General features: G+C 43.0%; 1 protein-coding gene and 1 long non-coding RNA gene across 18 annotated transcripts in view; both read left to right on the top strand.

Annotated features, from left to right (window-relative positions):
* Positions 1 to 4,477, top strand: part of ADAMTS6 (ADAM metallopeptidase with thrombospondin type 1 motif 6) — a 124,681-nt gene extending 120,204 nt beyond the window's left edge. For 14 of the 15 annotated variants that reach the window (XM_080972368.1, XM_080972369.1, XM_080972370.1 and 11 more), the window contains one exon: positions 1,365 to 4,477. In XM_080972368.1, coding sequence (XP_080828494.1) covers positions 1,365 to 1,474 — 110 coding nt within the window. In that variant the 3' untranslated portion in view covers positions 1,475 to 4,477. The remainder of the gene's footprint in view (positions 1 to 1,364) is intronic. The other variant, XR_013977150.1, reaches the window with a different exon arrangement.
* Positions 4,478 to 6,325: 1,848 nt separating this feature from the next.
* The window catches only part of LOC308458376, a 43,848-nt gene continuing 28,647 nt past the window's right edge, over positions 6,326 to 21,526 (top strand). For 2 of the 3 annotated variants that reach the window (XR_013977307.1, XR_013977309.1), the window contains exons 1-3: positions 6,326 to 6,452; positions 9,308 to 9,430; positions 15,367 to 15,508. This is a non-coding gene — a long non-coding RNA (uncharacterized lncRNA). The remainder of the gene's footprint in view (positions 6,453 to 9,307; positions 9,431 to 15,366; positions 15,509 to 21,526) is intronic. The other variant, XR_013977308.1, reaches the window with a different exon arrangement.

The raw sequence follows: 21,526 nt of genomic DNA, 5'->3' as shown, positions 1-21,526 counted from the left end.
TGGAAAAGTTTGTTCTGGGAGCAGAGGCGTATTTAGGGGAGCACAACCGGTTCGGTCACACTGCGTGCAGAGCCTTAGGGGTACCGCAAGGGACACCACAACTTTTTAAGACCCAGCTCCCCACTTTATATGTGTGTGTATGTGTGCAAACACACCGGTTGTATAAAATGACCACATTTGCATCTTGTTAAGGAATGTAGCCTAAATCAATGCAAACTTGAATGTTAAAATTCAGTTAAAATTCTGCCTGAACAGACCTTCATGTATTGTTGGGGAGTGGGAGAAGTAAATTGTGATTGTCCCTTCCATATTTAGGAAAATTATCACTCCATGAACCACAGTGCAATTAAACAGGAAAGTTGGATTTGGGCCACACATTCATGACATGACCTTTTGCATATTTGGAAACAAGTATTTACAGTTCAGTGGGACTTACTCCCAATTCCAGTGAGCATGGGTAGGCTCTCAGCCTTGCTCCAGCATTACTGGCTTTGAAAATTTGATACACTTGTCCTTGTGAGAATCTGGAATCAGTGTTAATTGGACACACATGGAGGGATATTTTCACATTAAGGATAGTTTCAGCTGATGGAGTAGATGTTGAAGGCTACTGTTTCAAGTATGAACTGTTTTGGAGAATGAACGGGGGATCTGTGTTCTTCATTCCCCACCCCTATCTCCCAACATGATCTTCCCAAAACTTTGATTTCAACAGTCACCCACCTATGTCCTCAGATTAATTTATCATTGGCAGTCTGATTGCAATGGATGATGTGTAATGGGTAGTAGAATAATCTTTGTCTATTATATCTGTTCTACGGAGACCTTTGATGCCTACTTATACGGGCTGCCAAAGCCCAGATGTAAAATACCTTTTCTTCCCACTTGTTGACATTTCGATATCTCTGCTGCAGTAGAAGCAACTAGAACATCAAGTCACTGAACTTACACTATAACTGTGCTTAGTAATTCTGATCATTTTCAGAGTCAGCAACAGCTGCAATACATAGTTTAGTTCAGAAACCAATCATTCCCAAACATGATACTAAACAACAACTTCAGTTAGATTTTGGATAACTTCTTATTGAGGAACAAAATAGATCCTGGGGTGGGGGTGGGAAATAAGAGAAAATCTCTTATTTTTTAACTATCTCATGTGATTAGATCCCTAAATAACAAGTGGGTGTGCTTGAAGACTTCTGTACAGTGTCTGAATTTTACAATTATTTTGTATGCAGTAGGCTGTACCAAAATGCTAAGTTCATGCAGAGGACAGATACAAAAGCAACTTATTAAATTTAATTTGTTTTTCTCTCTGCTTTTTAAATTTATGTAATCATTTTGCCTTTGTATGTCTCCATCAGAATGCAAAGATGTGAACAAAGTGGCTTATTGCCCACTGGTGCTGAAGTTCAAGTTCTGCAGTCGAGCATACTTCAGACAGATGTGCTGCAAGACCTGCCAAGGACATTGACCCACAGAAATTGAAAGTGCCTTGCTATTTCATTGTGGAAATGCGTCTATCAAAGATTGCTGCACAATGCAACCAGACAGATGTCCTTGTAAATGCATCACCCTGTGGAAAATGTAACCACTGGTCAGCCTCAGCTGACAGAATTTCAATATTATTTTAACTTCTATGAAGTGGGATTTATTCATCCAAAGTGCTGGACACAGTATAAGGAGGGCATGCCAAAATGGAAAAAAATACACACAGTGCATACAGAGTAACTTATGGTGGAACACGTGTACTTTCGATGAAATCCACTAGTCTGTTTACCTCCTTGGACCATTAAGATAATTTTTATTATGGACTTAGAAATGACACTGAATCCATTTGTATTTAATATTGTTTAAAATGTAGCTGTTGTGGTTTGGTCAACTACAGATGCAAAGAAGAATTTTTAAAATGTTGTCATAGCTTATAATTAATAACTATTTTATCTTACTACATAAGCACCACAGTTTAAGTTAAAGAAGTGGGCTTGGGAATATTATATTAGGAACAATTATAAATCAGAAGTAAAAGAAATGTATTTTCCTTTGTTTCATTCTCTAGAGAATAATCCATATTTCCTGAAGACTGCTGTGAGCCATATCTAAAGCTAAACTAAACTAGAATGATGAGGAACATAGAGTTAAGAGATGCAACCGTCATTGCCTGAATGCATCCAACTTTAAAGAAATATGTGCTGCAGGTTTATAGCCATCTTGCCATCTCACAATTAAATCAGGATTTCCACTAAAAGGGAATATATCCATACAATAGAGGGGTCATACTCCAGTTGTGAATAGCATTTTTCCTACTATTTCACTGCTTAAGGTTGGTATCTACAAATTCACTGTTAACTTTAGTTACAGAGAGGCATCAATTCTGCAGACTTCTAACTGGCTTTGTTACTCTGTAATTACTAATGATAAACTGACTAGTGAGGTAGAGTCTCTTCTGCTGATCATGCTGAAAACTACAGTGGCTTTCCAGTTTTTCTTCCATTTATATAATAGGAGAACACAGATTTATGAGAGACCATGGAGAAGAGAAAACATGCATATGCCCAGTTTTTTGGAGACTATTGCAGAATAAACAACCAAAGAGTACTTAACTTATGGGAACTTTCAAATCAAAGTACCACAGCTTTTATATTCACCATATCGATTTATGAATATTCTGAATTGTATTTAAATGTGAAGCCAAGCTCCTGGGGTAAAATTGATTCCAGAATCCAGTGGGAGCTAATAGTAATGGCCATACTTCTCCCCCATTCCCTGCTTTTGTCAGTGACACAACAAAGAGATAAGGAAAGTGGGTACTTGTTTATATTATTATATTGTACTTGAACACTTGCAATTTGTAGCAGGTACTTGATGAATGTGCTTTGTGTCCAACTTGCCTCCTTTGTTGTAGTGCAATTGAGATGATGTGAACACCACCACCTTGTATTAACACTAGAAGTCAAACAGCACTTTTATTAAAAAAAATACTCTTAATGAGACAAGTTTTTATAACATGTATAAGATATCTAAATGTGTCAGTATATTTAACAAATTGCAGTAAGCCAAATGTGTTGAGCAATATTTACTAATGTGAATTAATGGGTGGGGGGATAGAGAAAAAGAGAGTTGTACTATGTGGGAGGGAAAACCTTGACAATCCATCAGTGGGGTTTTCTGTAGTTCATTTATTCATAACCATCAATTTTTTGTCATATTCTACCTCTTGACAGTATGTTTCACTTCCATATATCTAGGAAGCAGTACGTTCATTTGTGGCAAATCTGTTTACTTGGAGCTATTTACTGCTCAGCTGCAACGTACTACACTCTCATTGACACCGAAGCTTAGAAAGGAAAACTATACACATCTGGGAGTAACGTGTAGGCCTGAGGGTAGTGTAGCCAATGTGTCAATTACGGTACCTTTGTACATCAGTCCAATAAGGAAATACCATGGTGCTAACATGCCTTGGCTAAGTAAAAAATAATAAAAGGGATAGATGTTGCATGGCATTTTCCAGGCAAAAGATTACAGTCTATCATACTCTGATTTGCTCTGAGGCATAAATGTATTTATTAGTTAATGTGTGTCTTTTCAGCTAGCAAGAAATGATGGGATTTATTCAAACAAAGTCCTTTTTACCTCACTTTAGGACATGGACATTGCAAAGACACATTTTGCTCTTTCATTGGTGCTAGAAGACCAGGGGGTCCAGTGTTTACTCTGCAGTTTAGAAGAGCACCAAGTTTTGAATTTAAGAAACTCCCTGGAGCAATGTTGAGTTTCATTGCTAAAGTGAATGAAATACAGAATGTATTGTGTTACAAATGGACCGATATATCGCTCTAGATCTGAATTAAAAGCCTGAAATAAAGAGGTAAATCATTGGTTTCCACAGCACAGGACATTGCTGCTGCTACACTATAGCCATATATATAATCTAAGCTAAAATATTAAAAGTATTATATTCCTAAATAATAACAATAGGACCATTTGTATAGGCTACACAAAGATGGGAAACCTTGGAATTCAGTGCTAGGGTATTAAACTCACAATGTGTTGCTGGTATTTCCATTGAGCAATGTCATTGACACTAAGGCTCTCATACTGAAACAAAATGCCTGTTCAACACATCAAAATATACACTCCTAGAAATAGTCCATCTTAGGAGATCTTTATTAATGGTATGGATATCACATAAATTTCCTTGACAGTACAGAATGAAAAAAGACCCTTTCTATTATTGTGACTAGTTGCTTATTATTTTATACGCAGTATTAATGTGGTACACTGTTACATTGTTATTTTTATTTGCTTTTGTAAATTATATGCTAATTTATTTCCATGTTTCCTAACACTTGTTCTTACATGTCATGCATTCTGCTGCTTGTAACACTTGATGCAGTAAAATTCCACACCAGGCACAGATTTGTTTTTAACATAGATAATTTAGTAAAAATAAAAATGCAGCTTTAAAGAATAAGCCTAATGGTAACAGTCTGTTCACTGACATCCCCGTGCAAGAATTTTGCAAGCACAAATATTTACATTGTTGAAAGCACTTTTGAAAGTAAAGATAACACATCAAGTAATGCCTCAATGTTGTCTCAGCCTTGTCCCTGGCTATAGCTTCATTTGGGCATGTACAAAGACTATGGGGTACAATTCACTAAGCACTGTTGCTGTGGAACATTTATTCATTTCAGTAAGGTTCCTGTGCAGACTAAAAAAATGTTGAGCAATTGCTGGCTTGTGACTGCAGCCCTTGGGGGGGTGCTTGAGGGTGAGTGGGTGTTCTTTTCAATAGCAGGTTCACCCCACTGGTGGAAGAGAAGAATGGTGGGGTAGGAGCCTGCTAGATGGGAAAGTAGTAAAAGCAACTGTATACTACTCCTATCCCAGCTCTGTTCATTCTGATATCTGTAATGCTAGAGGAAATATGTGAGATTTTCAGGTCAAGAAAAAACAGACGTACTCATGTCATCTTCTCAAACATTTCTTGTGGATTTCAGCAACATTTTCCCATTAATATCTCTTTATGCCTACCTCTATCTCTGCATGTATTTGTTTTCTGCTAGTGTAGGGCTGTCATACATTTGGGATTTCCCAGACATATCTGGGATTCATCTGTTGGAAATAGCGTCCGGGCGGAATTTCCAAAAATCAGTAAAAATGTCTGGGAAAAGCCAGGTGTATGGCAATCCATTTTTGGAAGTGTTGATTTTTTGGCGAATTTTTGATATTTTGTAATATGGCAACCCTATAGCTGCTCTTGCTTCATATTATTACTGATTTTAAAAATGACGCAAAATTGATAAGGTACAATGTCACATATACTGTGTCCCAGAGTCTGGTCTGAAGGCAGTTGAGGCTACCACTTAACTGAAACAAAGGTCTGATTCAGTGTCTGGATGGGTAACTCCCTGAGTCATACATCCCTGCCAACCTAGCAGTTCGAAAGCACGTCAAATTGCAAGTACAGTGGTACCTTGGGTTAAGTACTTAATTTGTTCCGGAGGTCCGTTCTTAACCTGAAACTGTTCTTAACCTGAAGCACCACTTTAGCTAATGGGGCCTCCTGCTGCTGCCACGCCGCCGGAGCATGATTTCTGTTCTCATTCTGAAGCAAAGTTCTTAACCCGAGGTACTATTTCTGCGTTAGCAGAGTCTGTAACCTGAAGCGTATGTAACCTGAAGCGTGTGTAATCTGAGGTACCACTGTAGATAAATAGGCGGGAAGGTAAACGGCGTTTCCGTGCGCTGCTCTGGTTTGCCAGAAGCGGCTTAGTCATGCTGGCCACATGACCTGGAAGCTGTACGCCGGCTTCCTCGGCCAATAAAGTGAGATGAGTGCCACAACCCCAGAGTTGGTTACGACTGGACCTAACGGTCAGGGGTCCCTTTACCTTTACATACATATATATACATGTATGAGAAATACATGTATGCAACGTTGACAGAAGGAAGGTGGGGTGCAGATATAACCAGTGTTATTTTTCTATAAAAAGGTAAAAAGGTAGCAGAACTCACCTTGTTCTTTTATAAAGGCAATGGCGCCCACCTGAGAGGTGCCAGAACTGAGTTCCAGCAAGTTCTGGCTTGGGGGGGGGGGAGTCTTAGATGTAAGAAAATGAAAATTAATGAATGTTTTCTGCTCATACCAGTGACTTCCTCACTTCTGGTTCTCTCTTTCCACTCAGAAACTCTTACATTTTACAGTTAGCCAATCAGAAACACTCTTACATTTTACAGTTAGCCAATCGTAATATCTAAGACTCCACCTCAGGAAAGTCTCTACGTTTTCTTTGTCTTACGTCTGCCAACTCATGGGAGCAAGCCTCAATGAACCCACTGAGGACACTTTCATTTATTTTCTTCTGTTGAATAAATTTATATATTCCCCTTCCTTAAGGCCACAGGGCAGTACTCAAAACGGTAACAAAATTAGACTTCTCAAGGTAGGCTCTTTCAGTTGCTTCAGCAAATCCTGCAGTAGTAGAACTTGACATTTTCTGTGCCTTATTGTAAACAAAAATCATTTTGTTTCTTAATATATTAATTACATTATAATTGGTGGTTTTTAATGAGTAACATTTCAAACATTCAGTAGCTGCTTTTCTATATTGGTGTTTGTGAATATACATAACTGACATAACATTTAAAGAATAATTATTAGAGTAACCTTACACAGTCAAAGAAAATGCAAACCCTATACTTTGATTAATACTCTAGTAAATAAGCACTAAAAGGCTTCCAGAATTTAAAGCATCTTTGGCTGACCAGATAATCCACTCCTACTCCAGTGCACAAATTTGATTTACAGCAGATTTCAAAATATTTATATTTTTTTCAGGGTTTCCATCATCCCCTCAGCCAGTGTCCTGCTGTGTTTGAAAATGTCTGGGCAGTAATTGTCATTGTTTGCAAAGCTATTTTGGAAAATAGCAAGCATCGTGGCATTTAGCAAAGTCAGGAATGCAATTACCAATTTTGTATACATGATCCAAGTGACCTCCTGGCTTCAGAAGCTCAAAACCCATAGGAAAAGAGTTTAACAGCAGCAAAAAGTAAAAACAAAAAAAAGTTTGTTTAATTTTTGTCTGTAGTTGGTCAGTAATAGGTGACTTATGCTGTGGCCAAGTTGGCAAAAATGCAATCAGCTTAACAATTCCTTATATGTACAAAACAATGCTAAGACAAACATACAAATAAACCCAGGATTTCTCTGGATTCGTACACTGATTCATTTTTGTGCACAAGTATATCTGGAAACTCTCCAAATGGATAGATCGGAGAGGGTGATGCAGAAGCATCCAAAAAGATGCAAGACGCTTTTTAAAAAAGCACAGAGCTGTAGAAAAACTCAAACTCCACTACTACTGTGGGAAGTTTTTAAAGACAGCAACCAATAAGTGAATAACATTTGATCGGTTTTAAAAAGGATAACCACCATTCACCAAAACCTATGATAAAATAGGACTAATACAAGCCCCAGCACCACAGGTCATCTGCAGGAGCTCTTTGTTACGTTGAGTTAGTTAGCCCCAAATGCATAAATAATCCAAATAGTTACTTGAAGAGATTGTATTGTGTGGTACACCAGCAACAGAATATGCTCAGGCCACAGAAGATCCTATGATCTACATCCGGAGAGTCATACTGCAGAATCATATGCAACATGACAGAAGTACATCTCATGCGTTTGGAGCCCTACCAATAAAAAAAGAGCAACATCCTCAGGAAGCAGCTTGGAAACTGATGCTGCTCCAACACCAACTATTGTCTGGCCAGCAGCATCAGTACCAATGTTGGGGGTCAGCCTGCTGGTTCAGGCTACTGTGTGCTTACTTGGCCATGGCCACTTTCCAACTGCTCAGCTCCATCCAAAACACATATTTCCTTGTGCTTTCTCAGTTTTCACAAAATTGTTGTATTTTATTCTTCCCCCTCCCGCCACGATTTAAAAAACAAAGCAAAACTGTGACAGAACAAACCAGTTAAAAGATAGCTTGGAAACTAACTGTGGCCTTGTTAACATGTAATCAAGAACAATAGTTTAAAAACCAGCTTTTTTATTATTATTAGACAATGTCACTGCAGAGAGCATTATATTCGAAATGTCCTAGTGCTGTATGGATTAGATTGCCTCTCGGCAGCGTTATAAAAACTGGAGGAAACTTTGCAGCACTTCAAAGGAGTCTCATGCTTGTCCTTTATAAGGAACAACTTAGATAGGAACTGAAATAATAAATAATAATAATAATAATAATAATAATAATAATATGCAGTCCATCTGAGTGGGTTGCCCCAGTCACTCTGGGCAGCTTCCAATGATTATAAAACTACAGTAACACATCACACATTAAAAACTTCCCTATACAGTCAGATAGGTGTTTATTTCCTTGACATCTGATGGGAGGGCATTCCACTTGATGGGCACAACTACTGTGAAGGCCCTCTGCCTGGTTCCCTATAACCTTCAATACCGCGGACAGACTATAATACGGAGCCAGACATTGGTCCATCTTACTCAGTAGTGTCTACCCTGACTAGCAGTGGCTTTCCTGAATTTTAGACAAGGACTCTTTCCGAAGTCCCAGTTGGAGATGTCTGGGACCATGTGCATGCAGATGATTTCGAGGGATGGCTGTGTTTTGGCTCATATAAAGTGTGAATTAGGTAGATTTGCCTTTAAATGTGACCTGAATCAAATTTCCGCCCCATTCCTACAAAAGTGCAAAGTACATACAATTGCCCATCCAAATGGACATATACATGTTTTGCAGTTCTCGGCTGGATCTGAGCATCCGCCTATTTCCAAGATAAGCACTTCCTTCCAAAGGCAGCACTTCCTTAATGGCATTCTACCAGGCAGAGCATCTGTGTAGAAAATTAAGCTAAGCTTCATAAGAAAACTTTGGAAAAGCAGCAGAATCTTTCAAATGCTCTGGATTAGAGGCCTCTGCAGGCACTATGAAGCTGTTTGGCAAACCAGGACTGAATAAGGATGTTTAGGAGGCACAAGAAGAAGTCTTCTCCTCTGTTTCCAATTATTTCTTTATCTCTCCTCTATCCTTCTAGTTACCTCAGTGTTTTCTTAGCTGACAGCCATTATGGTTTAGGATTGTGAGGATAAATGCAAAACTTAACAAATTATAAATATCCTGTTTCAAGATGTGTTATCACTCACTGAAAAGAAACCAACTGCAGCTTAAGATTTTTGACAGCAATTTTCGGCCTGTTGTCTATTTGAAGGTTTAGTTTATTCTTAGGAAATATTACATGGCCAAGAGTTAAGATACTATGTTGGCAGAGGCCAAAGCTTTCTTTCAGGAACCCTGACCTTCCAAGTGAAATGAAAGTTGACAGTGGAAACCATCTGAAGGGGAAGAAAACCCAAACGAACAATAGGAGAAAGGGAAACTGGAAGCAGCAGGTACCGTAACAACAGCCTACAAATTCCTTGGGTTTTGCTTGTTCTTTTAAGAGTAGCTGGCTTAGCAGAACATATAGAATTAAGAAAGAGAATGAAGCAAATAAACAAAATCTGAACTAGATCAACAGTGTTTGAGTTAGGCTGGATTGAATTTTTTTCTTTCTCAGTGAATGGTAGGGGAAAATGGATATTGTGATATCTGGAAGTCTGCTCCTCATAACATATTTAAAATGCTTCATGCAGTAAATGTGTCTCTACAAAAACCAACAGCAGAACAGTTGAGGAAGGAGACTTCTCTAGAATTAACAAGCTTTTTATTCATAAGATGCATGTGGTATTGAAATATACTCAGAGTCGCAAAGTGATTTCATGCTCTTTATTCAGCTCATAGTGGTGAGGAGGAATGGATAAATGTCCCCTCACAGTATCTGCTTTATATACATTATTTACACAATGGGCTGCACATGATTGGCTAATTCTGGAATTCTACTGTAAGCCAATCAGGTTGTGGATTCACTTCTATCTGGAGCAGGATTGGGTGGTTCCTGCCAACCAATCATACTGCTGCATTGTTCTAGGACCAATCAGACTGCTGCATTCTGAATCCTATTGTTCTAGGACCAATCAGACTGCTGCCTTTTGGATCCTATTGTTCTAGGACCAATCAGACTGCTACAGTTTGGATCCTATTCAACTCAGTACATAACACCCCTCCCCTCTAAGTTCCAGTCCTGCCCGGGAGGTCGCATTCATAGTCCTCAAGGTATGCCGGCGGCCTACGTGTGCGTTGTGGCCTGGGGTGTTCCCTGGTCCGGGCTCCGGGTTCTGGCTCGTGTTCCAAGGATGCTGGCTGTGATGCGGCTGTTTGGTCTGGTGCAACCGGCTCGCTCAGTCGTGGTTCTGGTTCCGGTGTCCTTTCGGCCTCACGGGTCCTCTCTGTATTTACTGATTCTGCCTCTCCTGCTGGCCCCTCCTGCTCTATGGGCCTCACTGCCCCGCTGTTCCCTTGGGACTCCTCTGACCTGTCCTCCTCCTGGTTTTCTCCCGGGAATCGTCGCCGTATCTGGTCGCAGTGGCGGCGCCAGCATTGCCCCCCATCCGTTAGCACCTCGTACGACACGGGGCCAGTGACCCTGGTGATTGTGGCGGGTACCCATGCTGGGCCTGCCCCAAAATTCTTTGCGTACACTGGGTCCTGGGCCTCGAAGGTCCGGGGGTTCCTGCCTTCCCCCACCACTACCTCATCCTGAGCTCTATCGGGGTGAAGGCGGTCCAATCTGATTGCAAGGCGCCGACCCATTAGTAGTTCAGCGGGGCTCCGGCCAGTCGTTGAGCTGGGGGTGCTGTGCTGTGCTAGAAGGAATGTGGCAAGGCGGTACTCCCAGTCCCCTTGCGTCATGCGGCGAAGGGTGTCCTTGGTGGTCCGCACCATGCGTTCTGCTTGGCCATTGGTGGCAGGGTGGAACGGCGCCGAACGGATGTGGCGGATGGCGTTCTGCGCTGTGAAGGTTTGGAATTCTCCTGACGTAAATGCAGTCCCGTTGTCTGAGACGAGAGTGTCAGGGAGCCCGTGGGTTGCAAACAGCCTGCGTAGTACCCGGATGGCTGCGGACGTGGAAGTGGACGGTACCAGTGCGACTTCCAGCCATTTGGTGTAGGAGTCCACCACTATGAAGAATGTTTTCCCCTGAAAGGGGCCAGCGAAATCCACATGCAGGCGTGACCATGGTGCTCGGGCGGACTCCCAGGACTGGACTGGGGCCCTTGGGGGATCTGGGCGGGATTCTTGGCAGGCCTGGCAGTGTTTGACCCAGGCCTCTATCTCTCCATCGATCCCCGGCCACCACACATAACTCCTGGCAAGGGCCTTCATTCTTACTACCCCTGGATGTGTCTCGTGTAGGGCTGTGAGGACCCTTTTGCAGAGGGGCTGGGGAACAACGACTCTGCTTCCCCATAACAGGCACCCCTTGTGGGCCGACAGTTCATGTTTGCGGGTTGTGTAGCCGGCGAATTCTGGCCCGGGGCTGCTGCTGGGCCATCCCCTCCACACCCAGTCCAGGACCCGGGAGATGACCCTATCTTTCTTGGAATGGTGTGCAACCTCTTGTGCCTGAATGGGGCGGTCGGGAAGCAGCTCCAGGCTCATAACCTCTTGTGCAGGTGCTGGGTCAGGGCCTGTTTCCGGTAGTGGTAGCCTGCTGAGGGCGTCCGCATGGCCCATCGCCTTCCCAGGTCGGTGAATCAGTGCATACTGGTAGCTGGCAAGGAAAATTGACCACCTGAGGACGCGAGGAGACAGCACTTGGGGGGTCTGCTTTTCGGGGGCAAACAAGCCAAGCAACGGCTTGTGGTCAGTCACCACGGTGAAGGGCCGCCCGTACAAGAAATCATGGAATTTTTTTACTCCCTTTACGATTGCCAGACCCTCCTTGTCGATTTGCGAGTAGTTCCGCTCGGTTGTGTTGAGTGTCTGGGAAAAGTACGCCACCGGTACCTCTCTTCCATCCGGGAGTTGGTGCCCCAGGACAGCTCCAATGCCATAGGGTGAGGCGTCGCATGCTAGCACCACCGGCATCCTCTCGTCGAAGTGTGCCAAGACCGAGTTTGAGACAAGCAAGTCCTTGACTGCCTGGAATGCGGCCTCCTGGCGCTGGCCCCACACCCAAGGGGCCCGCTTGTCCAGGAGTCTGTGTAGGGGCTCCGCTACCGCCGCCTTGTGGGGAAGGAAGGAATGGTAAAAGTTCAATAGTCCCAAGAAGGCCTGAAGTTCAGTCTTGCTCTTGGGCGCTGGGGCATCACAAATGGCCCGTACCTTGTCCCCAGTCGGGTGGACCCCTTCTGCGTCCACCATAAATCCCAGAAAGTCCACCTGAGGCACTCCTAGTAGACATTTTTCCCGCTTCACCTTGAGACCCGCCGTCTGGAAACGGTGCAGAACGGTGCGGAGGCGGTCCTCAAACTCCTCTGGTGTGGGGCCGGCAATCAACACATCATCGAAGAAGGGGGTGACGCCAGGAATCCCTTTAAGGAGAGAGTCCATTATATTCTGGAATATGCCTGGTGCCACGCTGACACCGAATTGCAGCCGCTTTACCCTGAACGCTCCTCTGTGCGTCACAATCGTCTGTGCCTCTGCTGTGGCCTCATCTACTGGCAGCTGTTGATATGCTTGGGCCAAGTCCAGCTTGCCAAAAATTTTCGACCCAGCCAGGGTGGCAAGGACATGGCTGACCACTGGCACTGGGTATGCGTGGGCCGTGAGGGCCTTGTTTATGGTACATTTGTAGTCTGCGCAGATGCGGACCGAACCATTAGGCTTGACGGGTGTGACGATTGGGGTTTCCCAGGGAGCATTAGGCACCGGCTCCAGCACTCCTTGCTCTACGAGTCGGTCCAATTCCTCGTCTATACGGGGTTTCAAGGCGAACGGGACCCGGCGGGCCTTGAGCCTGACCGGTCGTACTGCGGGGTCAAGCTGTAGCGCAATGGGGGGGCCCGTATACTGTCCCAATTTCCCATCGAAAACCCCTGGAAATTCCTTGCATATGGCGTCCACGTCCACTTGTAAGCTAGTGTGGTTCACCCCGGTGACAGCTAGCCCCAGTGGTCCAAACCATGCCAATCCCAGTAAGCTAATGTAGGGGCCCTTGACCACAAGCAAGTCCAGTTGCCGCGTCCGCCCTCGGTATTGCACCCTGAAGGTCCCCACCCCCATTGTGGGGACCTTACGTTTCTGGAAGTCCCGGAGGGTGAATGGGGCCGGCCTGAGTTTGGGACCCCCAGTGGGACACAGTTTCCTTAAGGTCCTTGCCGAGATTATGGATAGAGTTGAACCCGTGTCAAGCTCCATGCGGCATGGGGCCCCCTCTATCTGTACCTCTACATAAATTTTCTCTACGTTGGGGTGGGGCAACTGGTATACCTGGAAGTCCGTGAGCTCCGTCGAGTTGCCTTGGTGCGTTGGGCCCCGGGACCTGGGGCTCTTGGATTGGTCATCTGATGCCTGGTGTCGGGTGGGCCGAGCCCGACACACCCGGGCGATGTGTCCCGATTTTCTGCACTGCCTGCACTCTGCGTTGCGGAAACGGCAGGTCCTCCTCTCGTGACTCTCCCCGCAGCTTGCGCAGTTCCCTCCTTCTCGTCGAGGCAGCTGTGGTCTGTGCGCTGCTTGAGTGCGCTGCTGTACTCGGTGCACCTCCTCCCTGTCGGATCCTGAGTCGTCGGTGAGGTCTTCATGGTGGACCCTCGGTTGGGATGGCAGGCTCGGCCGTGCCTCTTGGGTCGACCTCTCGGCAGCTTCTGTTGCCAGGGCCTCCTCCAGAGCGACCTGGAACGTTAGGTCCTTCTTAGCGTAGAGGCGCCGTTGCAGCTTCTCATCCTTCAGGCCACCGACGAGGCGGTCACGAAGCATGTTCTCCAGCTCTGAGAAGTTGCAGAACCGGGCGGCTTGGCGGAGAGAGGTCACAAACCCAGTTATGGTTTCCCCAGGGGCTTGCCGCTTTGCGTAGAAGGCATTTCGACGAGCCACCACTGAGGGCTGCGGCGAAAAGTGCCCCTTCAGCTGTTCCATTATTGTTTTGTATGGAACAGTAGCGACGTCTTCAGGCGCAAGGAGAGCCCGGGCGATTTCAAACGTCTCCTCTCCGCAGACGCTGAAGAATATCGCCCTCTTCTTGGCGTCTTCTTCGTCGGTGACCCCTTTGGCTTCTAGGAGGAAGGTGAAACGGGAGGCGTACGCTTCCCAGTCTCCAGATGCTGGGTTGAATGGCGAGAAGCTGCTGTTGGCTGCCATTCTGAGTTCCTTGTGCCCCGGAGCTGAAGCCTGGATACACGGTGCAAGGCAGCGGTGCGGCAGTTGGCGGTGCTGCGGTGCTGTGTGTGGCAGTCAGCTCAGCGGGATCCCACCTTCGTCGCCAGTGAAATATACTCAGAGTCGCAAAGTGATTTCATGCTCTTTATTCAGCTCATAGTGGTGAGGAGGAATGGATAAATGTCCCCTCACAGTATCTGCTTTATATACATTATTTACACAATGGGCTGCACATGATTGGCTAATTCTGGAATTCTACTGTAAGCCAATCAGGTTGTGGATTCACTTCTATCTGGAGCAGGATTGGGTGGTTCCTGCCAACCAATCATACTGCTGCATTGTTCTAGGACCAATCAGACTGCTGCATTCTGAATCCTATTGTTCTAGGACCAATCAGACTGCTGCCTTTTGGATCCTATTGTTCTAGGACCAATCAGACTGCTACAGTTTGGATCCTATTCAACTCAGTACATAACAGGTATGGTGCAGAATAGAAAGGTCACTGAGGGTAAAGAGGATTCGCATACCAAAGAACACACATGACCAGCCGATGTGATTTTCCTGTGTGTCAATGCTCTAGAAAGTTATGGTTGACTACAGCTTCCCACATACAATCTGTACATCTTACTTAGTATTTACTATATTGTCTTAATAAATATTCAGTCTGCAGAACAATAGTATGGTGGAATTAAAGGATTAGGAGGGACCTGATGACCAGCTATTTCAAGCACCTCTGTTAAGAAAGTATACTTTAAGTCTAAGCACTGAACCATTTCAACACCATCAACCAGCTGGCTTATGTACTGGAGAGCATCATCCTGAGTATACTGTGCCATAAGTGGAGGGCAAGACCAATCCAAGTGTCTAATGCATTTTTATGCCGTTATTCTTTTACAAAAACAGCTCATATGAGAGGACAGCTCACTCTCATTGAAGTTAATGACTGGACAGTGCTGTGTCAAATTAAAGTTCTTGCTTAACTATTTTAACAGATCAGACTTAAACTCTAAAGGGAAACAGATTGCTCCTAGAAGTTTGAGTTATACAGCCCAGAGGGCTGCTCCTTGATCCTCCCTTTTAGTAACCAGTGTTTATTTAAATCCTATGGTGATATTTTGGACAGGCACTGGCAGACAGGCAGACAGTTGTTTCATGAGCATTAATCACCTGTGGAACTGCAACCTCGGGGTACGTTCATCAAACTGGGCTGCACAAGTTAAACCTTGACTTCCTGATTATGATCAGCAAACAGAAGTCTGAAGAAGGTACATGAAAATCAAATAAACTTCTGTACACCATAAGAGCTGTTTGCATAATATTTGCATATATTCATGTATCAGTTTGGGTTTGTGCAAATAAACATTTTCTCAGTAAAACTATGAGCTTTTCACTGTAAAAGGTAACCCAATTTAATTATACCTAATGTGCTTCCATCATATGCCACCTTATACCTGCCATAAATTCCCAAAGTATTGTAGTTTCTGATGAAAAGTGACAACCAAAAAGAAACAGTTCCAACGATGGTGGACTGGCAATTAGAATTGCTGGAATATGCAGAAATGGTGGAAGTTATTGGAAGAATAAGAAACCAAGAAAAGAGACTTTTAAAAACAGCATAGGGAAAATTTATTGACTATTTGAAGATGTATTGTAAACAACTTAAAACATTAGCAGGACTGACATAAACATGCACAGTAATAAATAACTAAAAGAGAATACAGGTAAACAGGTTTGAACTGGATATGCAGTAATAAAAGATATAAAATAAGCAACCACAGAAAGGAGAGAAATCGCAGGAAATGCAGATTGATTATGTAAAGATTTCATGTTTTTTTGTAAAATGTAAATGTTTTTGTAAAATGTAAAATATTTGTAAAATGAGAATGGGGGGGGGGAGCGGGTCAAAACTAGTGTTGTCTTTAAAAACAAACAAAAAACCTCCCCACCAATATAATATCTAAGTCTTAGCCCCAGTGGTGTTAACTCAGTAAAACTATTCCAGTGGGACTTGCAAATGGCTCAAAATTGAAAAGGTACTGAATGGAACAATTGTAATTCTAATGCTTCTAGCTGTTCCTCTGCATTGGTGGGTTTACCTACCCCGCCCCCGCCCCCCAGCGAACACACCATGCTGGTTGGGACTAATGGGAGCTTCATGGTGAAACATCAGGAGAGGCACCATGTTGGCAAAGGCTGGCTTAGCCTTTCAAGGCCTATTTCCTGCCCCCATTTCTTTTGCTCTTCAGCTAAGAGTCTGAAATTATCCTCAATGCCTTTACACAAATCAATTCATTTATTAAAAAAAAAATTAGCAGAAGAAAAGTCTTCTTTTGCAGTTGCCCCTTGATTTATAATATGCAGGCCTCATTGCTCAAGAAGCCCCAAGCAAAACATGATTATAGGTTTAGATACGACATCACCTATATATAGCCCTTTGCACCTGAGACTACTCAAGATACCCTTTCTCTTAAATACAGTACAGCTGATTGTTTTGAAGTTGTATCATGCACCCCACACTCTACCCCTAGGCTCAGATGACCCCAAGATGGCATGGCCTGACCTTGAAGAATGTGAGAAGTCAGGAAACAGTGAGGAGAGAACAGATCAAAACAAGAGCATTAGCAAAATGAATCTCAAGATAGGATCTAAATGAATACCTGTCCCAACAGTTATGCCAAAGTGCTGCTTACACCTGGAAGCTGGTCTCCAAAACAAGCTTGAATTGTATTAGTACCCAATTTATAAATGTCAGTGGAAGAGTTGCCCAAGTAAGAAATGAAAATACATGTTTAAAATTTAACCTCAACTTCTGCTTTTCCTTAATGAACTATAGCTGTGAGCCCCCCATTTTTTTCATGAGTGTAATGTGTGAAAAGGGAGGCTTCTCTCTTCTCTCTGCAAATGTGCCCCTCAAGTCATGCCTTACAGACTTATTAAATGTTAGAATCAGCAAATGTTAGAATCTGTGTAAATTATTATAAAATAAAATGTAAAACTTACTAGTACAAACTATTACGAGTGGCTGAGCAGCAAATGTGGTAAAGTCACTGTAGATGGTACTCAAGATATCTAGTGGGTGTTCACATTAAAACTTAGGAAATGCTTTAAAAAAACACACCTCAAATTCTACCCGCCCCCCATTATTTCCTTTTTTGAAATAGGTCTCTTGATGTGCATGTATTCCCAGATGTACCTAATCTTTTTCCTTTTACAAAATCTTCAACTGTTTATTCCTTGCATCATCTCAAACATGCAGTGCCCCTTGTTCATTATATATATATATATATATATATATATATATATACACACACACACACACACACACACACACACACACCCCCCTTGGAGATATATTCTGCGGCTCCTTCATTTTGTTTTTATTAAAGATCAAAAGCAGCAACAGTATCTCTCCAGCCATGTTTCATGAATAAGTTGTCACAAATATTTGGGGCAAGATGCACTTTGTAGCTTGCCTGCTCTCATGATTTGGTGATTTAAATCTTCTGGCTCTAGTACTTTGTTAGCTTTCAGTAGTTCTAATTGCCTCCTTATCTGCTGCAGCATGAAGGGAAAGCCTTTCAACAATTCACTCCCCAAAGCTTAGGAAAACAAGCCAGAGTTACCAGGCCTCTTATCTTCTTTCCTTTTGTGTGTTCTGACATGAGGAAATCATTCAGACTCTCAACAAAATATCCATCTATCACTAAGTAAGTCTCCACTTTGATCTTTCCACTGCATCCTTGCTTTGGGGTTTGCCTCTCTGCTGGCTTCCCTCCTGAGCTATTTGTTCATTTTCCAAACTACTCAACTCTATAATTTTATACTATTGTCTTAGCTCTTCCTGCATAGAACCTGAGGTTTTGTTTTAATTAGCTTCTTTGGTTTTATTCCCATTCCTGAACAGTCAGCTTTATCTTCATATTTGCATAATTAACAGCAGCTAAGCAGTTAACATGAGGATTAATTATCTGAGCAAAAATTGCAGGCAGCTTGTCTTGGCCCATTAGAGAAAAGGAAAAGTAGTTGTGCAAGTAATGCCTTTGTTGAGGCCAAGTAAAAGATCACAAAGAAACAGTCAAGTTCAAGTTAATCAAAACCCTTTTCCAAGGTGAATATTAAGAGGAATGCAAGGAAGGAGTCAGGGGCTGCCAAGACATTTTGCTGCCTGAGGTAAAGGACAATCTGGCACACTTCCCCAGTTCCATGTATAAAAGCTGATCATGTGTTGTGAGGATAAAACAGGGGTGAGGGGTGGCAGACAGCAGAGCCAGACTAGAGTCTGGTGATGCAGAGGTGGAATCTGGACACATATAAAAAACGCTGTGAAAATCCTTTAAAAAAACCCCCAAACACTTACTTTTGAAAATATATATATTGAATTTGCCATAGCTCACCATTGCCCTCTAGTGTCAAATTTGTATAATGAACTTTAAAACACACTTAAAACATTTTATTTGCAGCTGTATAGCTGAGTCCCCAGTCTCAGATTTCCACCAGAGTGCTAGAGCCTCTCTCTGATTGGCTGCCACAACAACTAGCACTTTGTGAGGGAGAATAAAAGGAGCAGTTTCTGAGAGGGAGTTCAGGAGAGAGGTTGGTTGGTTTTGGGAGGGTTAGTTGGTTTCAGTCTCTCTGTGTTAACATTCACTCTGAAGAAAATATCTACAGCTTGAGAAAGGAGTCTCTGATCTTAGAGGTATATTATACCACTAGGAGTACCTCAGAAGTGTGATTGTTATAAGGTTGGGTAACTGACAGAAAGTACCACCTTGCTTAAGGAACCAAAGAATTAAGACATGCTAGCTGCAAAACCATCCCAAGCATTTAGGAATCCTTTATATGCAGTAACATGGCAGTAGGCATCAGGACCATAATATTACAGTTGGGCGGGGGGCAGGAAATGGCCACTACAACAACAGCAATTTTTTAAAAATATATATATTTTAAAATAATGCGTATTAGCAGCAAGCAAAAATCCTCTGATAATAAATGAGTTTTCATCAAGTGCTGAAACTGTATCAATGTAATTAAGCATAACCCATGTGGAGTGGTCTTGAGTCTATCCTTGAGTCCCTTAAAGTATTTCCATTTGTTTCAGACACACCTCACAATATTTCAGCCAGGTCATGTTGAGCTGCTGTTTGTCTGGGACTCGTACACATTTGAACTATGTGTCCATCTTCCTTTCCAGCTTGTGAGGTCTCATCTTATGCTTCTGTTTATTCAAGTCCTGTTTGCAGTAGCCCAATAAATCTGCAGACATCAGGATGACTTGGAAGCTGCTAGATTTAGAAAGAATGCCCCAGAGAACAGTAACATCCTGTAGCATATGGGAGCGCTTTGCTACTGTGTGGACATTGGAATTGTAGTTACTGAACTCGCAACTCCTTGTTCTTGGCTCAATGCAAGAACCTTCTGGAAAAAAGGACCAGCAAGCTTCCCGTAATCAGTCAAACCAGCATCTTTACTCACTACTAGTTGCAAAACATATTTTTATTATGTCCTTTTAACAAATAAGATATATGGCAGTTCCTGAACATTCATATGGAAAACAAATATTTGATGAACATTGTTTCCTGAGCTAAGCGTTTACTTCTTGTCTGTATCGATTCTCACAAGATACAATCAACAAAGACTTCACAATTGGTAAAAAGTGAAATGAAATATGATCCTGCATAAATCTTCTTGTTTACTACAGTACTTCTATTAACAAGGAGATTCGATGGTTCTGGTTGCGCTAGTGGAAGCCAGCACAATGATTCCTGCTAGCTAGCACAGGGGGGTCCCCCTCCTACCCCTGCACACCCCTACATCCTCCCAAAATCTCCGGTGGAGGGTCAGGAGCATCCAATGCAGTATTCAGAGATTTAGTATCTGGAGAATCCCCAGAACAGCATGTGGAAAAATTGGGAACAAAATGGAAATGTGCTAATAAACATGTGGGCGCTTCAGCTTCATCTGATTGTGATGCGTCACCGGACCCTATGCAGATCTGATCTAGTCTGCAAAAGACAACAATATATTTAAAAAAATAAAGCTGAGCATCGCAGGATGCCAAATTTTGTGCCACATACCAGATTGCTTGTTTGTGTGGTAAACCACACCACTCCAGCCATAGCATATGTTTCATAACCACTCCAGAAAAGCATTCTCTAGCTGGGTGGCCTTGGACAAGTCGCTAGTTCTCAGTCTAACCTACTTCACAGCTTGTTGTGGCTGCATTTCTTGGGGGGAAAAAGCAGAATGCATGTGTGTGTGTACACAAAGAGAGACAACGCCTGCTCCCAATTCTCACATCCTCCACTTTCTGTGGGCTGATCTGAAGGAGCCTGAAGTACAGCTATATCTGAGTCACATGTCGTACCTCACATTTTCCTGTGCTTTACTAAAGTCATCATTATCACCATAAAACAGGCAAATCTGAAGGTAAAATCGATCGCTGCCAAAAATGCAAGGTCCAAAATTCATGTGACAAGAAATTGATAGGCCACAATACCAATTAAATTGTGGGATGTCATGCCAAAAAAATGTTGGAAGCCTGTAGATAATATTGCACTTAGATTGAGCAGTGGTCTGATGTGGTTTAAGGCAGCATCCTATGTTCAAATGTCTCACTCCCTCTTCCTCAGCATCTTTCCTCATTCTCTATCTTGCCTCAGCTGCATATCCTAAAATTCCTATAACTGAGACTGTTCTCTGAAGTATATTCTGCATATACTTTTCCAGCTCATTTTTTGCAGCTCCACTGTCTGTTCTCAAACTCTCTTTCAGAAAAGCATCACCAAAAGCACCTTTGGCAGAACAGGAGAAAGTCTGAACATGCTGGTCTCCAGCTTCTGGGCTTCGTCCAGTATGCTTAATTCCCTTCTGTTGGGCTTTGGAGTCAGTTGATAGAAGGATAAAAGTATACCACCTCTGTCTGTCTGCCTGGAAACCAATTTGATGTCTGAAATATGGAGCAAATACCTTTGAGGCATCTCTGTCACTTTAAGGGCTTCTAAACCAGTGAGAGACGCAGCTTAAAGCACTTTTACCCTCTTTATTAGAAGGAAATCCACATCCTCAGACTGTCCCTCTTAGGAAAGCTGAGAGACTGAGGGGGACTTTGTTTTTGTAAGATTCTTCAGGGACCCAGAAAAAAATGCAGAGAAGTGGTCTAGACAGAGTATGGTTTTATTGCAACAAGGTTAGTATCAAACAAGTATTTAAATTGAGGCCTACCAGAATCTTTGATGACTGCCTGGCTGGCTCTGAGGGGGAGAGATGGGAAGGCAAAGCAAAAA

This window comes from Podarcis pityusensis (genome assembly GCF_964106645.2).
Source record: "Podarcis pityusensis genome assembly, chromosome: 11".
NCBI lineage: Eukaryota > Metazoa > Chordata > Lepidosauria > Squamata > Lacertidae > Podarcis > Podarcis pityusensis.
The sequence above is the reverse complement of the archived record's forward strand: the minus strand, read 5'-3'. Positions and strand labels throughout refer to the sequence as shown.